Source organism: Entelurus aequoreus, linkage group LG08 (assembly GCF_033978785.1).
Source record: "Entelurus aequoreus isolate RoL-2023_Sb linkage group LG08, RoL_Eaeq_v1.1, whole genome shotgun sequence".
NCBI lineage: Eukaryota > Metazoa > Chordata > Actinopteri > Syngnathiformes > Syngnathidae > Entelurus > Entelurus aequoreus.
Genome location: NC_084738.1, coordinates 76,762,508 through 76,784,861, shown reverse-complemented (window position 1 = coordinate 76,784,861; position 22,354 = coordinate 76,762,508). Strand labels below are relative to the sequence as shown.

The 22,354-nt window shown below is 38.2% G+C and overlaps 1 protein-coding gene and 1 pseudogene across 3 annotated transcripts in view; one reads left to right on the top strand and one right to left on the bottom strand.

Moving 5' to 3' along the window:
• Positions 1-22,354, bottom strand: part of LOC133656314 (protein sidekick-2-like) — a 1,293,862-nt pseudogene that overhangs the window by 1,003,455 nt on the left and 268,053 nt on the right.
• LOC133656306 (protein sidekick-2-like) overlaps positions 1-22,354 on the top strand; it is a 225,159-nt gene that overhangs the window by 56,007 nt on the left and 146,798 nt on the right. For all 3 annotated transcript variants that reach the window (XM_062057330.1, XM_062057328.1, XM_062057329.1), the window contains exon 3: positions 4,846-4,993. In XM_062057330.1, the coding sequence (XP_061913314.1) occupies positions 4,846-4,993 (148 nt within the window). The remainder of the gene's footprint in view (positions 1-4,845; positions 4,994-22,354) is intronic.

Sequence of the window (22,354 nt, the reverse complement as noted above, 5' to 3'; positions counted from 1 at the left end):
GTGTGCTTTTATTGTGAAATTACGTGCCGGGCGTCAAACCGGAAGTAGCGGAAGTAGGCTAATTTGCGCCACTAGCGATTTATTCCTAAAACTCACGATTTCACATTGCTTAGGCACTATTTCCAAACAAACATTACATGGCTATTGCAGTCACGGTGCATTATATTAAGTTAGCGAATATCAAACTGGACAACGGTCTAATTCTTACGCAAATGCTAAGAGTTAGGACAACAGTTTTAGCTTACGTGGCTAACTTAGCTTCAATGCTACACACACGTTTCAAATACGACGTCTTATGCTCAACTAACGCCCGTCATCAACCGCTGGCTTATCAACATATATATTATTAATAATTAACATATATTTGGTGAACATATTTCACTTGTAAACAAACAACAAAAGAAAACAACGGCAGTCTTCTTCGGTGGTTTGCTAACAGTTGAGGTCATGCCGTCACAGCGCGCCACCTGCTGGCCAATGACGGTACAGGTAATTATGTGTATACACAGTATTAACCCAATTGTAAAGTAAACAGTCATTTGTTATATTAAAGACACATAAACGGGGGACAACTGTCTATTTACAAGGTGCCACAAATAGTTCTAGCTGTGGTGGTTGGACATTGATCGGGTCCAGGGGTCACCGATGTGTTATTGATGAGGCAGGAGTCCCAGATAAAGTGCATTAACGGTTTTCTAAGTAGACGCAGCATTGGCTGCTGTGACGCGAGAAATTGGGCCGCCATCTTGAAGTGGTGATGAGGAGCGTGACTGTGACTGTAATTTGCTGAATGTCCACTCAGTGTGTTTATATTTCATGTATTGGCTAATTATTTACACACACACACACACACACACACACACACACACACACACACACACACACACACACACACACACACACACACACACAAAAATGCACCTCTGTTACTTTCAGTCCTGTTACCAAAATTAGTTTTGTATTTTCTAAATATTTTTTTGTGACTGTAATGTGTTTAATGTCAACACAGTGTGTTTATATTTCAGGTATTAATCAATTCATATATGCTAAAAACTCACTCCTGTTACTGTCAGTCCTGTTACCTTTTTTTTTTTTTTTTTATTAAAACAAATAATCTTGGTGACTGTAATGTTTTTCGCGCCAACTAAGTGTGTTTATATTTCATGTACTGGCTAATTATGTGCCAAAAAACTCACTCCTGTTACTTTCAGTCCGGTTACCTTAATTATTGTTTTTCGTGCCAACTCAGTGTGTTTTTATTTCATGTATTGGCTAATTATATGCTAAAAAACAACAACTCACTAATGTTACTTTCAGTCCTGTTACCTAGATTATTTTTGTGTGTTTTCATTGTGACTGTAATGTGCTTAATGTCAACACACAGTGTTTATATTTCATGTATTCATTAATTCATATATGCCAACAACTCACTCCTGTTACTGTCATTCATGTTACCTAAATTATTTTAGTATTTTTAAAAATATTTTCTTCCTGACTGTAATGTTTTTTGTGCCAACCAAGTGTGTTTATATTTCATGTATTGTATAACGATGTGCCAAAAACTCACTCCTGTTACTTTCAGACCTGTTAGGTTAATTATTTTTGTATTTAAAAAAAAAAAAATTCTCGATGACTGTAATGTTTTTCCTGCCAACTAAGTGTGTTTATATTTCATGTATTGGCTGATTATATGCTAAAAAAAAAAAACCTCACACATTTCAGTCTTGTTACCTAAATTATTTTTGTATTTTTTAAAAACATTTTCTTGGTGACTAATGTTTTTTGTGCCAACTAAGTGTGTTTATATATCATGTATTGGCTAATTATATGCTAAAAAAAAAAAAAAAAAATCACTCCTGTAACTTTCAGTCCTGTTACCTAAATTATTTTTGTATTTTTTAAAAACATTTTCTTGGTGACTACAGTTTTTTTGTGCCAACTAAGTGTGTTTATATATCATGTATTGGCCAATTACATGCTAAAAAAAACTCACTCCTGTAACTTTCACTCCTGTTACCTAAATTATTTAAAAAAAATATTTTCTTGGTGACTAATGTTTTTTCGTGCCAACTAAGTGTGTTGATATATCATGTATTGGCTAATTATATGCTAAAAAAAAAAAAAAAAAAATCACTCCTGTAACTTTCGGTCCTGTTACCTAAATTATTTTTGTAGTTTTTAAATATTTTCTTGGTGACTAATGTTTTTCGTGCCAACTAAGTGTGTCTATATATCATGTATTGGCTAATTATATGCTAAAAAAAAAAAAATCACTCCGGTAACTTTCAGTCCTGTAACCTAAATTATTTTTGTATTTTTTAAAAATATTTTTTTGGTGACTAATGTTTTTTCGTGCCAACTAAGTGTGTTGATATATCATGTATTGGCTAATTATATGCTAAACTTTTTTTTTTTTTAAATTACTCCTGTAACTTTCAGTCCTGTTACCTAAATTATTTTTGTATTTAAATAAAATAAAAAAATTCTCGATGACTGTAATGTTTTTTGTGCCAACTAAGTGTGTTTATATTTCATGTATTGGCTAATTTTATGCAAAAAAAACTCACTACTGTCACTTTCAGTCCTGTTACCTAAATCATTGTTGTATTTTAGGAATATCTTCTTTTTGACTGCAATTGTTTTCGTGCCAACCAAGTGTGTTTGTATTTCATGCATTGACTAATTAATTATATGCTATAAAAGTCACCCTTGATACTTTCAGTCCTGTTACCTAAATTACTTTTGTATTTTTAAAAATATTTTCTTGGTGACTGTAATGTTTTTCGTGCCAACTAAGTGTGTTTATATATCATGTATTGACTAATTATATGCTAAAAAAAAAAAAACTCATTTATGTAACTTTCAGTCCTGTTACCTAAATTATTTTTGTATTTTTTTAAATATGTTCTTGGTGACTGTAATGTTTTTCGTGCCAACTAAGTGTGTTTATATATCATGTATTGGCTAATTATATGCTAAAAAAAAACTCACTCCTGTAACTTTCAGTCCTGTTACCTAAATTATTTTTGTATTTTTTAAAAATATTTTCTTGGTGACGAATGTTTTTTCGTGCCAACTAAGTGTGTTTGTATATCATGTATTGGCTAATTATATGCTAAAAAAAAACCTCACTCCTGTAACTTTCAGTCCTGTTACCTTAATTATTTTTGTATTTTAAAAAAAAAAAAAAAAAAATTCTCGATGACTGTAATGTTTTTTGTGCCAACTAAGTGTGTTTATATTTCATGTATTGGCTAATTTTATGCAAACAAAACTCACTACTGTCACCTTCAGTCCTGTTACCTAAATCATTGTTGTATTTTTGTAATATTTTCTTTTTGACTGCAATTGTCTTCGTGCCAACCAAGTGTGTTTGTATTTAATGCATTGACTAATTAATTATATGCTATAAAACTCACCCTTGATACTTTCATTCCTGTTACCTAAATTATTTTTGTATTTTTTAAAATATTTTCTTGGTGACTGTAATGTTTTTCGTGCCAACTAAGTGTGTTTATATATCATGTATTGACTAATTATATGCTAAAAAAAAAAAAAAACTCATTTATGTAACTTTCAGTCCTGTTTCCTGAATTATTTTTGTATTTTTTTAAACATGTTCTTGGTGACTGTAATGTTTTTCGTGCCAACTAAGTGTGTTTATACATCAGGTATTGGCTAATTATATGCTAAAAAAAAACTCAGTCCTGTAAATTTCAGTCCTGTTACCTAAATTATTTTTGTATTTTTTAAAAATATTTTCTTGGTGACTAATGTTTTTTCTTGCCAACTAAGTGTGTTTATATATCATGTGTTGGCTAATTATATGCTAAAAAAAACTAAATCCTGTAACTTTCAGTCCTGTTACCTAAATAATTTTTGTAGTTTTTCAATATTTTCTTGGTGACTGTAATGTTTTTCGTGCCAACTAAGTGTGTTTATATATCATGTATTGACTAATTATATGCTAAAAAAAAAAACCTCATTTATGTAACTTTCAGTCCTGTTACCTAAATTATTTTTGTATTTTTTTAAACATGTTCTTGGTGACTGTAATGTTTTTCGTGCCAACTAAGTGTGTTTATACATCAGGTATTGGCTAATTATATGCTAAAAAAAAACTCAGTCCTGTAAATTTCAGTCCTGTTACCTAAATTATTTTTGTATTTTTAAAAAATATTTTCTTGGTGACTAATGTTTTTTCGTGCCAACTAAGTGTGTTTATATATCATGTGTTGGCTAATTATATGCTAAAAAAAACCTCAAACCTGTAACTTTCAGTCCTGTTACCTAAATTATTTTTTGTAGTTTTTCAATATTTTCTTGGTGACTGTAATGTTTTTTGAGCCAACTCAGTGTATTCATATTTCTTGTATATTTTATGTTACTTTCAGTGCTGTTACTCAAAAGAATAATCTGCAGTTTAGGAGTCTGGTTCAAATAGTTCATTGGAAAGGCTGAAAGGTTTGACAGCGGGAATAATGTCACAATTACACGAAAGCGGTGTCACCGTGGAGATGCGGCGAGGCCTGGCGTGCAGCAAACGAGGAAAACGGAATAATTAGCGAGCGGCGAGGTCGACTAATGCGTTCATTTAAAGCGTGATCAAGATGGATGGCGTCCAGGGCACGAGCGCGGGAGGCTGCCGGACATGAATGCCAGTCCTTTCAGCGTCCCCCTTTGTGTGTCATTACATCGCCGAGGAGGGGGAACCATGGCAACAGCACGGCGCCGTCCGTCACAGCGGGCTCGGTGTGTCGGAACAAGAGGGCCTGTTGAAGGAGTTGCGCGGGGGCGATGGCGGTCAAAAGCCTGGCTGACCTCTCTTGTCTTCCTGTCTTGCAGTCATGGGCAGCTTCGAGGAGGGCGAGCGCGCCCAGTCCGTCTCGCAGGGAGAGGGCGCCGTCATCCCGGCGCCGCGCATCCGCAGCTTCCCCCAGCCGCAGGTCACATGGTACCGGGACGGCCGCAAGATCCCGCCCAGCAGTCGCATGTAAGCCCCTCCCCCCCACTCTTGTCTTCTGTAACTCTTGTTGTGCTGAACTCCTGTTTCACCCCGCCAACGTTCGCTCTCTTCTTGCTTCCTGCCGCGCTTTACTCGCCGCTCATCGCTCCCGCATTAGCGTTGGCCGGCTGACACCAAAGCAAAAAGCCGCTTTGGCTCTCAGTGAAATGGAATTGCTCCTTTTGTTCCTCGTCTTAGTTTTTGGAGGAGAACCTGAGCCAATTGCTTTCATCTCCGCTTCGCTTTTGCTTTTTCTTCCTTGTCTGTCTCCGTGTTGGCCTTTTCACTTTCACGCTCGCAGAGATTCTTCCTTTCTGTCAAACCCAGGAGCACTTTTCACAACGTGCACCAAAGTGAAGTATCCGTGTGAAAAACACGTGTATTATTGTGCTGGTCATTTGCATTATCACTATGAGCGCTAACGCTCCAGACTGTGGCTGTAGGCGACCTCCTGATGTCGCCAGGTGGTTGTACTCCTGTTCCTTGGCGTGTTTACAACCTTGGCTGTGTTGCTGCGTGTTGTTCAACACACGCTTGTTCATAAATGTACACATATATGTATATATATATATATATATATATATATATATATATATATATATATATATATATATATATATATATATATATATGTATATATATATATATATATATATATATATATATATATATATATATATATATATATATATATATATATATATATATATATATGTACATATATATATATATATGTGTGTATATATATATATATATATGTATATATATACATATATATATATACATACACACACACACACCAGATGAGGTGGTTCGGGCATCTGGTCAGGATGCCACCCGAACGCCTCCCTAGGGAGGTGTTTAGGGCACGTCCGACCGGTAGGAGGCCACGGGGAAGACCCAGGACACGTTGGGAAGACTATGTCTCCCGGCTGGCCTGGGAACGCCTCGGGATCCCCCGGGAAGAGCTAGACGAAGTGGCTGGGGAGAGGGAAGTCTGGGCTTCCCTGCTTAGGCTGCTGCCCCCGCGACCCGACCTCGGATAAGCGGAAGAAGATGGATGGATATATATATATATATATATATATACATATACATATATATACATATACATATATATACACACACACACACATATATGTGTGTATAGATGTGTATATATGTATATATATGTGTTTGTGTGTGTATGTATATATGTGTATATATGTATGTATATATACATGTGTATATATGTGTGTATATGTGTATATATGTATGTATATATAGATGTGTATACATGCATATATACGTGTATAAATGTGTATATATGTGTGTATATGTATACAAGTGTATATATGCATGTATATATACGTGTGTATATATGTGTGTATAAGTGTATATACGTATGTATTTATACGTGTGTGTGTATATTTGTATATATATATGTGTGTATATAAAAGTGTATATATATGTGTGTGTATATATGTGTATATATGTGCATATATGTATAAATGTGTTTGTGTGTATATGTATATACAGTATGTGTGTGTATGTATGTATATACATGTATATGTGTGTTTGTATGCATGTATATATATAAATATACATATATATATATATATATATATATATATATATATATATATATATATATATATATATATATATATATATATATGCGTGTGTATATATGTATTTATATATGTGTGTATATATATGTACATGTGTATATATATGTGTGTGTGTGTGTGTATATGTATATATGTGTGTATATATGCATATATACACCCATCCATCCATCCATCCATCCATTTTACAATATAATTACAACACTTTATGTACATATTTATATACAGATTTGAACAATAAGTTATTCACTGAAATATATTTATTAATTGTGGTTCTTACAAAAAATATATCTTCTAAAATATAAAAGCTAAAATGTCTCTTAAAGCTCTGCCCCTTTAATTAGTGCATACGAAATAATTAAACTTTAGCCTACTACTACAACCATATTATTTACCAGCAACATAAAGTGAAACAGAGGCAGAGGTGTCCTGCCACAGTCAGTAACAAATAAACAGAAAACAGTAGTGGTCAAATACAAATAAGGCAACAAGAGAAGTATCCTACACTTCTCTTTTGTAAAGTAAATCTGAACAGCCTATATGGGCATCTACATCAACTATATGATTTGCCTGAGAAGCTGGACAGGACAAAAACAAAAAAAAGTATTTTTTTTATTTATTTAAATTTTTTATTTTATTTGTTGCGGACGTAATTCTTTTGTGGCGGGCCGCCACAAATAAATGAATGTGTGGGAAACACTGATATGTGTGTGTGTGTATATGTATTCATGTGTATACAGTTGTGGTCAAAAGTTTACATGAAATAACAAAGTGTTCCAGTTGGAACGTTATGTATCTTATCTTTGCAGTCTATTCAATTGAATATAAGTTGAAAAGGATTTCCAGTCATTTTTTTTTTTTTTATCTACCATTTACACAACGTGACAACTTCACTGCTTTTGGCTTTTGTATAAAGTGGTGATACTTATTTTTCTAATGGAAGAGCATGTGTGTGTGTGTGTGTGTGTGTGTGTGTGTGTGTGTGTGTGTGTGTGTGTGTGTGTGTGTGTGTGTGTGTTTAAAGTCCCTCATCGCCCCCGACTCCCTCCTCCCCCACCCCCACCCAACAGCCCACAATCTCATCACATCTGCATTTCTTGGCAGTGGGAGGTGACCTTGCCCTCGGTCGGAGTGAATCTTTCTTATCAGCTCCTCGTCGTCACTAATCATTGGCCAACCTGGAATGACAATGAGGCCGAGCTCCGGCGAGGAGCCTTTTGGAGCCGGCGTCCATCTTATCTCGCCTCTCCGGAAAGCGGGCGGGCGGGCTACGTTTTGGCGAGCGTGGTCAAGTATAGCAATTCGCCCGTCACGCTTGTGCAAAATTTGAAGAATTGGAATTCCCGTTGACTTGTGATTATTGTCCCCCTGACCTCCCAAACGTCACCATTTTAACATGTAGCGTGTCTTTAAAAGACAAACTTATCAATGATCAATATTTCATACAAACAATACAATAGAATGTAGTGCAAACAACCAGAGTATAGTTTTATCAAGTAATGGAAACAGTACCTCTTTCCAACTGCTTCTCCGTCAAACACAACATCAGCAGCTACTTGATATTTTTATAGATACATGCGCAACATTTAGATACGATTTATCCTTGGCTGGCGTTATGGACTCCATGTCAAGTTATGTCTATGTCGAGCAATAAGCTAAAGCGGCGAGTTTTACGGGGTTCACTGTGACATCCGCTATGCCATCTAGTGGCGGGGAGGCTGGTAACACAAATTGTTGCTTGGAACAGTTACACAAGGGACAGCTGGTATCCCCAGGTGCCAACGCAACCGGATAATTTGTCGTTTAACAAAAACACGAAAAGTAAATAAATAAAATAAAATTCCCTCCAGTTAAAAAAAAAAAATTAATTGAGTATTTTTTAAATTATTCTTTTGTAGCATTTTTTATAATTTAATTTTTTTATTACATCAAATGAAATATTTTATTTATATTTTTTTATGGGGAAAAATAGCAATAAATAGGACATAATGTGTACATAAAGTAAAACAAGTGACTATATACATGTGTGTGTATGTATATATCAGTGACGTGCGGTGAGGTTCATGGCTGGTGAGGCACTGACTTCATCACAGTCAGATTTACAAACATAAAGAGTATCTTATTCACCATTTGATTGGCAGCAGTTAACGGGTTATGTTTGAAAGCTCCTACCAGCATTCTTCCCTGCTTGGCACTCAGCATCAAGGGTTGGAATTGGGGGTTAAATCACCAAAAATTATTCCCGGGCGCGGCGCCGCTGCTGCCCACTGCTCCCCTCACCTCCCAGGGGGGTGATCAAGGGGATGGGTCAAATGCAGAGGACAAATGTCATTACACCTAGTGTGTGTGTGACAATCATTGGTACTTTAACTTAACTTTAACTTTACACATACAAACTGTAGCACACAAAAAAGCACATTTAATAAAAAAAACGTTATTATGGTCTTACCTTTACTTATAAATGAAGTCCATGCGCCGCTGTTGTGCTGGATTAATGCACCCCCCGCCGTAGAATGCACCCCCTGACGGGAGTGTTATATCAACTAAAGCCCACACTTAAAACTTTCCATGTGCAAGATTGAAACTACTTAAAAAAGTTATTTCATAAGAAGCCAAAAAGTGCAAAAACAATAATGTTGGTGTTGGAGGAGTTGTGAATGAATGAAATATGAAATCCGTGCTGCAGTCTGCAGGTGTACCTAATGTTGTGGCCCTGCAGTCATTCACAACTTTACAGTCATTTACAGCCCTTTGAGACACTTGTGATTTAGGGCTATATAAATAAACATTGATTGATTGATTTATTGATATATATATATATATATATATATATATATATATATACATATATATATATATATATATATATATATATATATATATATATATATATATATATATATATATATATATATATATATATATATATATATATATATATATATATATGTATATATATATATATATATATATACTACCGTTCAAAAGTTTGTGGTCACATTGAAATGTCCTTATTTTTGAAGGAAAAGCACTGTATTTTTCAATGAAGACAACTTTAAACTAGTCTTAACTTTAAAGAAATACACTCTATACATTGCTAATGTGGTAAATGACTATTCTAGCAGCAAATGTCTGGTTTTTGGTGCAATATCTACATAGGTGTATAGAGGCCCATTTCCAGCAACTATCACTCCAGTGTTCTAATGGTACAATGTGTTTGCTCATTGGCTCAGAAGGCTAATTGATGATTAGAAAACCCTTGTGCAATCATGTTCACACATCTGAAAACAGTTTAGCTCGTTAGATAAGCTACAAAACTGACCTTCCTTTGAGCAGATTGAGTTTCTGGAGCATCACATTTGTGGGGTCAATTGAACGCTCAAAATGGCCAGAAAAAGATAATTTTCATCTGAAACTCGACAGTCTATTCTTGTTCTTAGAAATGAAGGCTATTCCACAAAATTGTTTGGGTGACCCCAAACTTTTGAACGGTAGTGTATATCAGAATCAGAATAGTTTTATTGGCATTGTTTGAGAACGGGTTCACAAACTAGGAATTTTTCTTGGTGCAAACGTGCGACATAAAACACATATAACACATATTTGGTAATAAAAAGAGCTGTAACTGAGCTATCAGATAGACTTAGAAGGAATTTAAGGAATTCAAGGAGCTGCTGTTAGGAGTTATTGTTCATTTGCCTGATGGCCGAGGGGAAAAAACTGTTCAGGTGGCGGGAGGTGTGGGTCTGGATGGAGCGTAGTCTCCTGCTTGAGGGGAGAGGGGATATGTATGTATGTATATATATATATTTGTACATATTATATTAATATAATGGATACCGTATTTCCTTGAATTTCTGCCGGGAATATAGTATTCGCCTGCCTAGAATTACAGCCGGGTCAAACTCGTTTCGCAAAATAATTAGCGCATGCTTGGCACTTCCGCCGGGTCAAATATGAGTCATTAAATGACTCCCGCCTCCTGGTGGTAGAGGGCGCTAGTGATCCTTCTTGCGACTACCAGTACTGCAGAAGACCGGTGCTGCAGAAGAAGACAACAAGCAGCAAGCGTGAGCAGCAATCGTTTGCTTGCACTTTTAACATGGAGGATTACATATCTAAAATAAAACAGTTTTCTAAACTGGACTTTCAATCGAAGCAGGAGGTCATAATTAAAGGAATATCTCTATCGAGACGGAGAGACTTTTAAAACTGAAGAAAGATAAGAAAGACTTCTATAAACAAGTTATCGATGCTTTTGATCAGTAGCAGCTGCACATGGACTCATTTATAAGTAAAGGTAAGACCATAATAAGGTTTTTTTTTAATTAAATGTGCTTTTCATGATAAGGTAAGCGCCGGAGTGAGAAGAGGTTTTAAAATAATTAGCGCATGCTTGCCCATTCTGCATGCTTTTGGTAAGCGCAGGAGTGAGAAGAGGTTTTAAATTAATTAGCGCCCCGGCGGCTATTCAAGGAAATACGGTATGTAATTAATACAATAGAGTATGTGAAAGTTAGACCTTGTTCGACCTCCTTTTAGTTGTGTAATCAATCAGAAATATCAAGCAGTTAAAATGTGACAAAACGTGGATAAATGTTAAGGGAGCGATTTGCATTTTTCCCATCATGCATTGTAATGGATTTTTCACAAGCCTGGCGCCCACGCGGCTCGTGACGGCGTGCGAAAGATGGCCCTCGGACGGCGGCGGTGGGACTCTGCAACACGTTGCGGCCTCCATTCCCGCTCTCACCTCTCGCCACCCCGCGTCTGGCTTTTAGCCCCCAGCTCAGAGATGCTAATTTGCTGCCGCATTTAAAAACATTTCACGGGATTCCACATCCGCCCCCGGCGATGTCTCACGTGTCAAAGTCTCACTACATTCGGACGGAAGCGTCGACCTCGAAATGTTGGCGAGGACGTCGCAGTCGCACCGGCGTCCATGGTAACGGTCAGTCATCGCTCCGCCGACAGGAAGTGGAAGGAAACACGCAGCTACAGTGTGTGTCTGCTGGAATCTTCCGCACCAAACTCATCTAAGCATGCTTTTTGTGGCCAGTATTCCCATAATATTGACATCTTTGTGTCTTAAGTTCATCAATAATGTTTCTCATCAAGAATTTGCAACAATGGCCTTTTTAGGAGGGCACAAATATACCTGAACCCCCAAAACTATTTGGTGTTGTTTTTTTTGTATTTTATACAAAATAACGCTGAAAAATTCAATATAAAGTAGCCACAATGTCATTTTTCACTTAAATATGAACTTAAATATTAGATCTCGACCGATATGGTTTTTTATTAGTAGTCCGGGAGGCCGAAAACCAATATTTGGAGCTAATATTAGTGATGGAACGGTACTGAAATATTGATACCAGATCTTTATGCTCTGATATCAATTCTCAAATCGATACTTTAGTTCAGAGTGGTCCAAAGTGCGACCCGGGGGCCATTTGCAGCCCGCAGATTGAGCTTTATGGATAACATGTTGACGGGGGGGGGGAAAAACAACAGTAAAAATGTAAGAAAAAAAAGAGGTGATGAAATAAAAAGCTGATAATTTAACTCAAAATTTATACAAAATTAATACGAAAAGTATGTGGGGGACATTTTGATATTTTGAGATAATTATAAAAAATTCTACAGGCATTCAATATCAAAACTAAATGTCAACTTTGTGTTATAAGAGACAAATTGTATTATTATGAGTTATTAATGATCAAAAGGTCAGCGTTTTCCCTCATTACATTATGTCTTCTCGCTCTTTTTTGTTATATGCTTCCTGTTTTCTTTCTGACAATAAGTTGCGGGCAAACAAAGCCGGAGCTTTGGCGCACAAATGGCCCTCTGGCCGCACTTTGGACACCCTTGTAATAACTTATGACATACTTGCCAACCCTCCCGTTTTTAGCGGGAGACTCCCAGTATTCAGCGCCTCTCCCGACAACCTCCCGGCAGAAATGTTCTCCCGACAAACTCCCGGTATTCAGCCGGAGCTGGAGGCCACGCCCCCTCCAGCTCAATGTATAGAACAACGACGATAAAGATCGCAACTTTTGGTATCTGATAAAAAAAAGGCTTGCCCCTACAGGAAGTAGCGTGACGTAGTCAATTGAACATATCCGCAAAGCATTCACTTGTGTGTGTGAAAAGCCGTAGATATTATGTGACTGGACCGGCACGCACGGGAAGTGCCTTTAAGGATAATTGGCACTCTGTACGTCTGTGTACACAGCGGCGTTTTAAAAAGTCATACATTTTACTTTTTGAAGCCGATACCGATGATTTTGAAACCGATACCGATAATTTCCGATATTAAATTTTAAAGCATTTATCGGACGATAATATCGGCAGTCCGATATTATCGGACACCCCTCATTTTTGTATTGTTCTTTTTGCACCATGACTAGGGAAGGTTGTTTGCATTGGATCATATACAGTAAGTAAATGCTGCACTTCAATGACTTTAAAGAACAAGTCATGGCAGAGATGATGACACAATGGCAGCCTTTAGACCACTAGTTGTTTATGTTTGATATGGATAGACTACTCCCGGTCAAAGACTTTATTGAACGTGCGCCACATTTGGCTCGCAGGCAGTAGTTTGGCCACGGTCCGGCCCTGCTTTTGGCCTCTTAAAGACCGACAATGTACTTTTGAGAGAACACCTTTTAAAAAAAAGGTATTACCTCCAGTTGAGAGAGTGTAGTCCAGCCTGACTGCATCTATGCGCAAATGTCAGTTCAACACCCTATCATTATCATTTCAACATCCACAGTTACTTTGTGTTCTCTCGGTTCCTGGCAGAAAGCTCGCGGGTGTGGAGAACACATTTCCTCTTACATTACCAGCACCCGCCTCAGCGTGCTTCTTCTCTACCTCCCTCGGCTCATCCGTCCCTCCTCAGGTGTCATAACGTTAATTTGCAGACTCCCCGGGGGCGGGGGGGGGGGGGGTGCCGCACCAGGCGCTCCTCCTAATCACACCTCTGCAATAGACGGATTTAAAAAAAAAAAGGTTATATATATTGTATATATATACTGTAAATCCAACGCGGGAAGAAATGTGGTAATCATGTCCCACCTGATCTGAAGAGCTGACAAATGTCACAGCTTACCTTCAGGCTGCTCGTGTTGCTGTTTACACTCGGGCCAGATTGTGCCTTTTTCAGACACAAACCTCCACTTTACTTTTATTGATTGCTTTGTTTAGCTTGCTTGTTTATATACAATAGGATTTTTTGTCAGATTACAGAATACACGTATCTCTTATGTGTGACTGCCATCGTATTGCAGTCTACACGTATCTCTTACGTGTGACTGCCATCATATTGCAGTCTACACATATCTCTTATGTGTGACTGCCATCATATTGCAGTCTACACATATCTCTTATGTGTGACTGCCATCATATTGCAGTCTACACATATCTCTTATGTGTGACTGCCATCGTATTGCAGTCTACACATATCGCTTATGTGTGACTGCCATCATATTGCAGTCTACACGTATCTCTTACGTGTGACTGCCATCGTATTGCAGTCTACACGTATCTCTTACGTGTGACTGCCATCATATTGCAGTCTACACATATCTCTTATGTGTGACTGCCATCATATTGCAGTCTACACATATCTCTTATGTGTGACTGCCATCGTATTGCAGTCTACACATATCTCTTATGTGTGACTGCCATCATATTGCAGTCTACACATATCTCTTATGTGTGACTGCCATCGTATTGCAGTCTACACGTATCTCTTATGTGTGACTGCCATCGTATTGCAGTCTACACATATCTCTTATGTGTGACTGCCATCGTATTGCAGTCTACACGTATCTCTTATGTGTGACTGCCATCGTATTGCAGTCTACACATATCTCTTATGTGTGACTGCCATCATATTGCAGTCTACACATATCTCTTATGTGTGACTGCCATCGTATTGCAGTCTACACATATCTCTTACGTGTGACTGCCATCATATTGCAGTCTACACATATCTCTTATGTGTGACTGCCATCGTATTGCAGTCTACACGTATCTCTTACGTGTGACTGCCATCATATTGCAGTCTACACGTATCTCTTATGTGTGACTGCCGTCATATTGCAGTCTACACGTATCTCTTATGTGTGACTGCCATCATATCGCAGTCTACACGTATTTCTTATGTGTGACTGCCGTCATATTGCAGTCTACATGTATCTCTTATGTGTGACTGCCATCATATCGCAGTCTACACGTATCTCTTATGTGTGACTGCCGTCATATTGCAGTCTACACGTATCTCTTATGTGTGACTGCCGTCATATTGCAGTCTACACGTATCTCTTATGTGTGACTGCCATCATATCGCAGTCTACACGTATCTCTTATGTGTGACTGCCGTCATATTGCAGTCTACACGTATCTCTTATGTGTGACTGCCATCGTATTGCAGTCTACACGTATCTCTTATGTGTGACTGCCGTCATATTGCAGTCTACACGTATCTCTTATGTGTGACTGCCATCATATTGCAGTCTACACGTATCTCTTATGTGTGACTGCCGTCATATTGCAGTCTACACGTATCTCTTATGTGTGACTGCCATCATATTGCAGTCTACACGTATCTCTTATGTGTGACTGCCATCATATTGCAGTCTACACGTATCTCTTATGTGTGACTGCCATCATATTGCAGTCTATACATATCTCTTATGTGTGACTGCCATCATATTTCAGTCTACACGTATCTCTTATGTGTGACTGCCATCATATTGCAGTCTACACGTATCTCTTATGTGTGACTGCCATCATATTGCAGTCTACACGTATCTCTTTTGTGTGACTGCCATCATATTGCAGTCTACACGTATCTCTTATGTGTGACTGCCATCTACTGGTCACACTTATCATTACACCATGTACCAAATAAAATAGCTTTGAAGTCGGTAAGCACAACCAGAATTATTCCGTACATTAGGCGCACCGGGCTATAAGGCGCACTGTTGAGTTTTGAGAAAATGAAAGACTTTTAATTGCGCCTTTTAGTCTGAAAAATACGGTAACTAAAACGAAAATTTTTGTCAACAACATTGGATTAGTCTGAATTAAAAAAAATTAAAAATAGTAACTGGACACCACTTTTTTTTGCATGGATCAGACCATATTTTCGGTATATTACATGGAATTTGTACGACGCAAATTCCATGTAATATACCCAAAATATGGTCTGATGACAAGAACATTTGAAAAAAGTATCCAAATCATCCGCAACAATTTACGTGTTGGACCATTTTGCGTCGGGATGAATGTCGTTTTTTTTTTCCCCCCGCACTTGACGGTAAAGATGGTGCTGGTTGCGATGGTGAAGTGATCATTACCCGGACACTAAACATGAGTAGGTGGGAATGAATCACTTTGATTGTTGTCCCCCTGCAGCAAGTGCTCTCCTGTGATTGGTGGAGAGGAGCTGCAGGCAAACAGCCTTTGATGTGTGCCTTGCAAGGTTGGCACCGTGACCTTTTCCACTTCTTGATTGTGCGCCAATGGGATTCAAACGCGGCACTTGTGCTGTTGTTGTTGTTGTTGTCGTGTATCTTAACAAGAGGATGTTTGTCATTTGGTATCTGTGTGTGGTCTTTTTCTGCCTGATTCTAGCCCTCCGTGTTTTTATTCTGGTTCCCTCTCGGAAGAAAGATGGCAGGTTGTTTGAATAAAAAAAACAAATAAAAAATCACTTCCATTGCCGATATAGGAGCCTTGACTATTGGGCGATACTGATATCGATCCTATATCAGCAGGAATCTCACATACTTGTATTATTTTTACCGGACTTTAGCAGAACTCACCAGGAAAATCCATAAATGAGATGCACTGTTTTACAAGCCGCGGGGTTCAAAGTGTAGGGGAAAACAGTGTTTCCCATAAACTGCCAAGATACCTGTGGCGGTGGGGGCGTGGCTATGGGCGTGGTCACCATGACATCATCGAGTAATTTGCATAATTTAGTACAATGATATGATTTTCTCTAAAAAGGCTCAAAAAATGTATACTTACTAATTAATAATAACAGTTTTGTTTTAAACGTCCATCCATCCATCCATTTGACAATATAATTATGTACATATTTATATACAGATTTGAACAATAAGTTATCCACTGAAATATATTTATTAATTGTGGTTCTTACAAAAAATATACATCTTATAAAATATAAAAGCTAAAATGTCTCTTAAAGCTCTGCCCCTTTAATTAGTGCATACTAAATAATTTAACTTTAGCCTACTACTACAACCATATTATTTACCAGCAACATAAAGTGAAACAGAGGCAGAGGTGTCCTGCCACAGTCAGTAACAAATAAACAGAAAACAGTAGTGGTCAAATACAAGTAAGGCAACAAGAGAAGTATCCTACACTTCTCTTTTGTAAAGTAAATCTGAACAGCCGATATGGGCATCTACATCAACTATATGATTTGCTTAAGAAGCTGGACAGGACAAAAAAAAAACATATATATTTGTGGCGGACGTAATTCTGGCCACCACAAATAAATGAATGTGTGGGAAACACTGGAAAAAGTAGCGGCTTATAGTCCGGAATTTAGGGTAAATTTAATGTGTGGAACTTACTACAAAACGGAAACGCTCGCCATTTCCACTCGAAATATACGACTACGAGGGGCTGTACGGTGAAACAAATTGTGAGTTCAAATATTTTATTTCTTTATTTTTTCACGTTTAATATGTTTTTTTTGCAATTTTAATGTTGACAGTACCACATAAGATATATTTTAAATGCTGGGGCGGGTTTATTCATTTTTAAATGCGCCAGAAAAATAACCCGTTTTGTACACTGTTGATGTGTTTCAATGCTCAGTAAATGTGTTCCTGTACATAGGGCTGGGCGATATATGGAATATACTGGATATATCGCGGGGTTGTCTCTGTGCGATATAGAAAATGACTATATGGTGATATTGGAGTATACGTTCTCACGCAGTCGCTTTTAGCCGCGGGCATTACATCATCAGGGGTGTCCAAACTTTTTCCACCGAGGGCCACACACTGAAAAATCAAAGCAAGCGGGGGCCAAAAACCAAATACAATATATGTATAAAAAAGATACATTTAGGCCTCCACTCAGGCTTGATCCCGGGGACCCCAAAAGGTTTTGGTCAAAAAAAATATTACAAATGTGTCATTATCTAGTATTATTATTATTATTCAATGTTTAAATCTCTAGATCAACATGAGGTCTATCTGTCAATAAAACGCTTTTAAAGATTTAAGTTGTATGCCATTTTTGTCAAAGAAAACCGTGTTTTTTTAATGGAAAAAAACACAAACTATGCAATATCTTCCCCCAATAAAATTGTAAAGTGGAATATTTGAGATTATATAACAATTGGAGTCTTAAAAAGGTCAATAACTCATAACAACATTGATTTTAATTAGGGATGTCCGATAATGGCTTTTTGCCGATATCCGATATTCCGATATTGTCCAACTCTTTAATTACCGATACCGATATCAACCGATACCGATATCAACCGATATATGCAGTCGTGGAATTAACACATTATTATGCCTAATTTGGACAACCAAGTATGGTGAAGATAAGGTACTTTTTTTTAAAAATTAGTAAAATAAGATAAATCAATTAAAAACATTTTCTTGAATAAAAAAGAAAGTTCAACAATATAAAAACAGTTACATAGAAACTAGTAATGAATGAAAATTTGTAAAATTAACTGTTAAAGGTTAGTACTATTAGTGGAGCAGCAGCACGCACAATCATGTGTGCTTACGGACTGTATCCCTTGCAGACTGTATTGATATATATTGATATATAATGTAGGAAGCAGAATATTGATAACAGAAAGAAATGGGGGGAGGGAGGTTTTTTGGGTTGGTGCACTAATTGTAAGTGTATCTTGTGTTTTTTATGTTGATTTAATTTAAAAAAAACCAAAAACAAAAAAACCAAAAAAAAAAAAAAACGATACTGATAATAAAAAAAAACGATACCGATAATTTCCGATATTACATTTTAACGCATATATCGGCCGATATTATCAGACATCTCTAATTTTAATTCATTATTTTTCTGAGCAATGACAGTTAGAAAAAAAAAAGTCCCACTAAAATGATTGGGGATCCAAAAGGGTCCTGCTCAGTAAAGTTTAAAAAAATAAATCCAACATTTTTTTGAACTTTTACCACAATAGTCTCAAAATCAACTTCAGATCTATCCGTCAATTATAAGTTTTATTGTTGTTTATGTTTTTTGTTTGTTCGTTTTAGGCCCTTCTTTAAAAAACTTTGTTTTTTAAATGGTAACCAAAGAATATGCAACATTTTCCCCCCAAAATATCTCAGAGTGGAATATTTAATGTGAAGTAATTGAAACCTTGAATAGGTCAATAATTCATAATGACATTGATTTTGATTCATTATTATTTTTTAAAGAAATAAACAGCCTGCATGGCAGCTTAGTGTTATTAGAATAAATAATGCAACATTTTCTTGTTACATTTCACCTGTTTGCTCTTTTATACCACTTTTTATGTTTTTTATTTTTTTTTCATCGTATTTTTAGAATGTGCCGTGGGGCCGTTAAAATATCACCTGCGGGCCGCAAATGGCCCCCGGGCCGCATTTTGGACACCCCTGCACTACATGCCCTTCTCACTCTTTCTTGTTTCTGCCTCTCACAGAGACATAAAACAAGCGCACCTTCTTACATACGTCACATACGTATACGCCCTCGCGGAGCAGAGAGGTAGCGGCATGGGTAACGTTAGCTGCGGTGCGAGTGGTAATACGAGAGAAAGAAGGTGCCAATCTGGTAACAAATGAAGGAAGAATGAATTCCCAGGAAAAATAGCAGGGGGTCCATCGTCTGGCGGTGGTTTGGCTTCAAGCGGGAAGATGTTGAACAGACAACCGTAATGTGTCAAGTGTGCAGCAAAAGCGTTGCTACAAAAAGTAGCAACACTGCTATTTGATTTCCTATTATGCAGCTCATTTTTATTTGACACTTATTGAAATATCTTGTGTGACATCATGCACATCAAGTAGTGGACATAGAGAGAGAGAGAGAGAGAGAGAGAGAGAGAGAGAGAGAGAGAGAGAGAGAGAGAGAGAGAGAGAGAGAGATCAGAAGGCATAAGAAAAAGAAAAAGTATCTGCATTTGATTGTTTACATTTGATTATTAGCAATCCGGGGAGGGTGTTAGTTTAGGGTTGTAGCTGCCTGGAGGTGAACTTTTATTGCGGTTTTGAAGGAGGATAGAGATGCCCTTTCTTTTATACCTGTTGGGAGCGCATTCCACATTGATGTGGCATAGAAAGAGAATGAGTTAAGACCTTTGTTAGTTCGGAATCTGGGTTTAACGTGGTTAGTGGAGCTCCCCCTGGTGTTGTGGTTATGGCGGTCATTTACGTTAAGGAAGTAGTTTGACATGTACTTCGGTATCAGGGAGGTGTAGCGGACTTTATAGACTAGGCTCAGTGCAAGTTGTTTAACTCTGTCCTCCACCTTGAGCCAGCCCACTTTAGAGAAGTGGGTAGGAGTGAGGTGGGATCTGGGGTGGAGGTCTAGAAGTAACCTGACTAGCTTGTTCTGAGATGTTTGGAGTTTAGATTTGAGGGTTTTGGAGGTGCTAGGGTACCAGGAGGTGCATGCGTAATCGAAAAAGGGTTGAACGAGAGTTCCCGCCAGAATCCTCAAGGTGCTTTTGTTGACCAGAGAGGAAATTCTGTAGAGAAATCTCGTTCGTTGGTTAACCTTTTTGATTACCTTGGTTGCCATTTTGTCACAGGAAAGGTTAGCCTCTAGAATGGAACCTAGGTAGGTGACCTCATCTTTCCTGGTGATAACAATGTCACCTACTTTTATGTTGAAGTCATTGACTCTCTTAAGTTTGATGTGGGACCCAAACAGGATGGATTCTGTTTTACCCAAGTGGATGGATAGCTTGTTGTCAGCGAGCCAGGTGCAAGTTCTACACAGCTCAGCACTGAGGATTTTCTCCACCTGTGACTTGTCCTTGTCGGATACCAGCAAGGCAGAGTCATCCACAAACAAAAACAATTCACAGTCCAATGTGTTTGCTCATTGGCTCAGAAGGCTAATTGATGATTAGAAAACCCTTGTGCAATCATGTTCACACATCTGAAAACAGTTTAGCTCGTTAGAGAAGCCACAAAACTGACCTTCCTTTGAGCAGATTGAGTTTCTGGAGCATCACATTTGTGGGGTCAATTAAACGCTCCAAATGGCCAGAAAAAGAGAACTTTCATCTGAAACTCGACAGTCTATTCTTGTTCTTAGAAATGAAGGCTATTCCACTAAATTGTTTGGGTGACCCCAAACTTTTGAACGGTAGTGTATATCGTATGTTTGACTGCCATCTACTGATCATATTACAGTCAAGTATTTTCCAGGCTTTACGCTACCATGCCCCCTCCGTTTTTAAAAAGCCGTTTCCAAGAAAAGTTAGTGACCCAGAAAGAAAGTGGTGAGTCACGTGCCAGGAATGAATAAACCTCCAAATCGCAGCCCTCAGCGTCTTGGAAGGCTGTAAACTCAGATCTTGTACAATTTGTCCGCCGTGCACCTGACTCCCGGAAGCCCTTCTGTTCTTTTCTTTTCCTCAATTTCCTGGCAGCCATTTTCCTCCCTCTCAGTGTAACCACTCTCCCGGTGACACGTAAGGTCTTTCCGGCGTGCTCTCCTTCTCCGAGAAATCTCTCGCCGTGCTTGATTTAAAGCCGCCGTGCTTTACAAGCGAGGCCTCCCTCTCCGCCCTGGAGAAAAAAGGGAGTCCATTCCGGGGGCGTCTTTGTTTTGATGTACAGCGCCGAGGAGACGTCGTGGCTCTTCGTCTTTGGCAGCCTCCTTGCCGCTCACTCGGGCTGATTTGTTGTGTAATTTGGGGAGGCTTAATGTAGTGTATAATAAGAAGCTCCCCGCCGCAAACACATTTTGTCGGGCTTCTCGCAGGAAAAGTGAGAGCGCGGCAACTGACCTCTCACTTCTCTTCACCATTGACGACAACTCACTTTCCTGTTTTGTCAGCGCCGACAACCCGGCTTGGATTGTGTCATCCAAGGCCACCTTGTGGGGGACCGGGCCCTCATTGTCCAGGGTACATTCTAGCAGTGGTCCCCAACCTTTTTGTAACGCTTGAAAATGTAGGCTGACCATATTGTGAACTGCCAAAAAGAGGACACGTATATGCGTGCCAAGGCGGGCAGCACGCCTCCGTGAGCCCGGTAGACAGTTTGAATACAGTCTTTTTTTTATTTAAACACAACAGCCAGGAATTGCTTTTCAGCAGTTTGTTTTAGGCGTGTCTCTCTCCAGCTCCGCGTCTCGTCCCGGCTGCTGCTAATAAAGGCGGCAGGTGATTAGATAACATAAGGCCCACCTGGGACATCTACTCACCTGTCGCTGTCTTCGAGGCCGGTCCTTGCACACCCCGTTCTGTGGCAGGCCCGCTGGCCACGCCCCCCTACCCCCCACCTCCACCTATTATTTTGTCAACATTATGAAGGACAATCAGTAGAAAATGAATTATTCATCTACTTGTTCATTTACTGTTAATATCTGCTTACTTTCTGTTTTAACATGTTCCATCTACACTTCTGTTCAAATGTAATAATCACTTATTCTTCTCTTCTTTGATACTTGACATTAGTTTTGGATGATACCACACATTTAGGTATCGACTAGAGATGTCCGA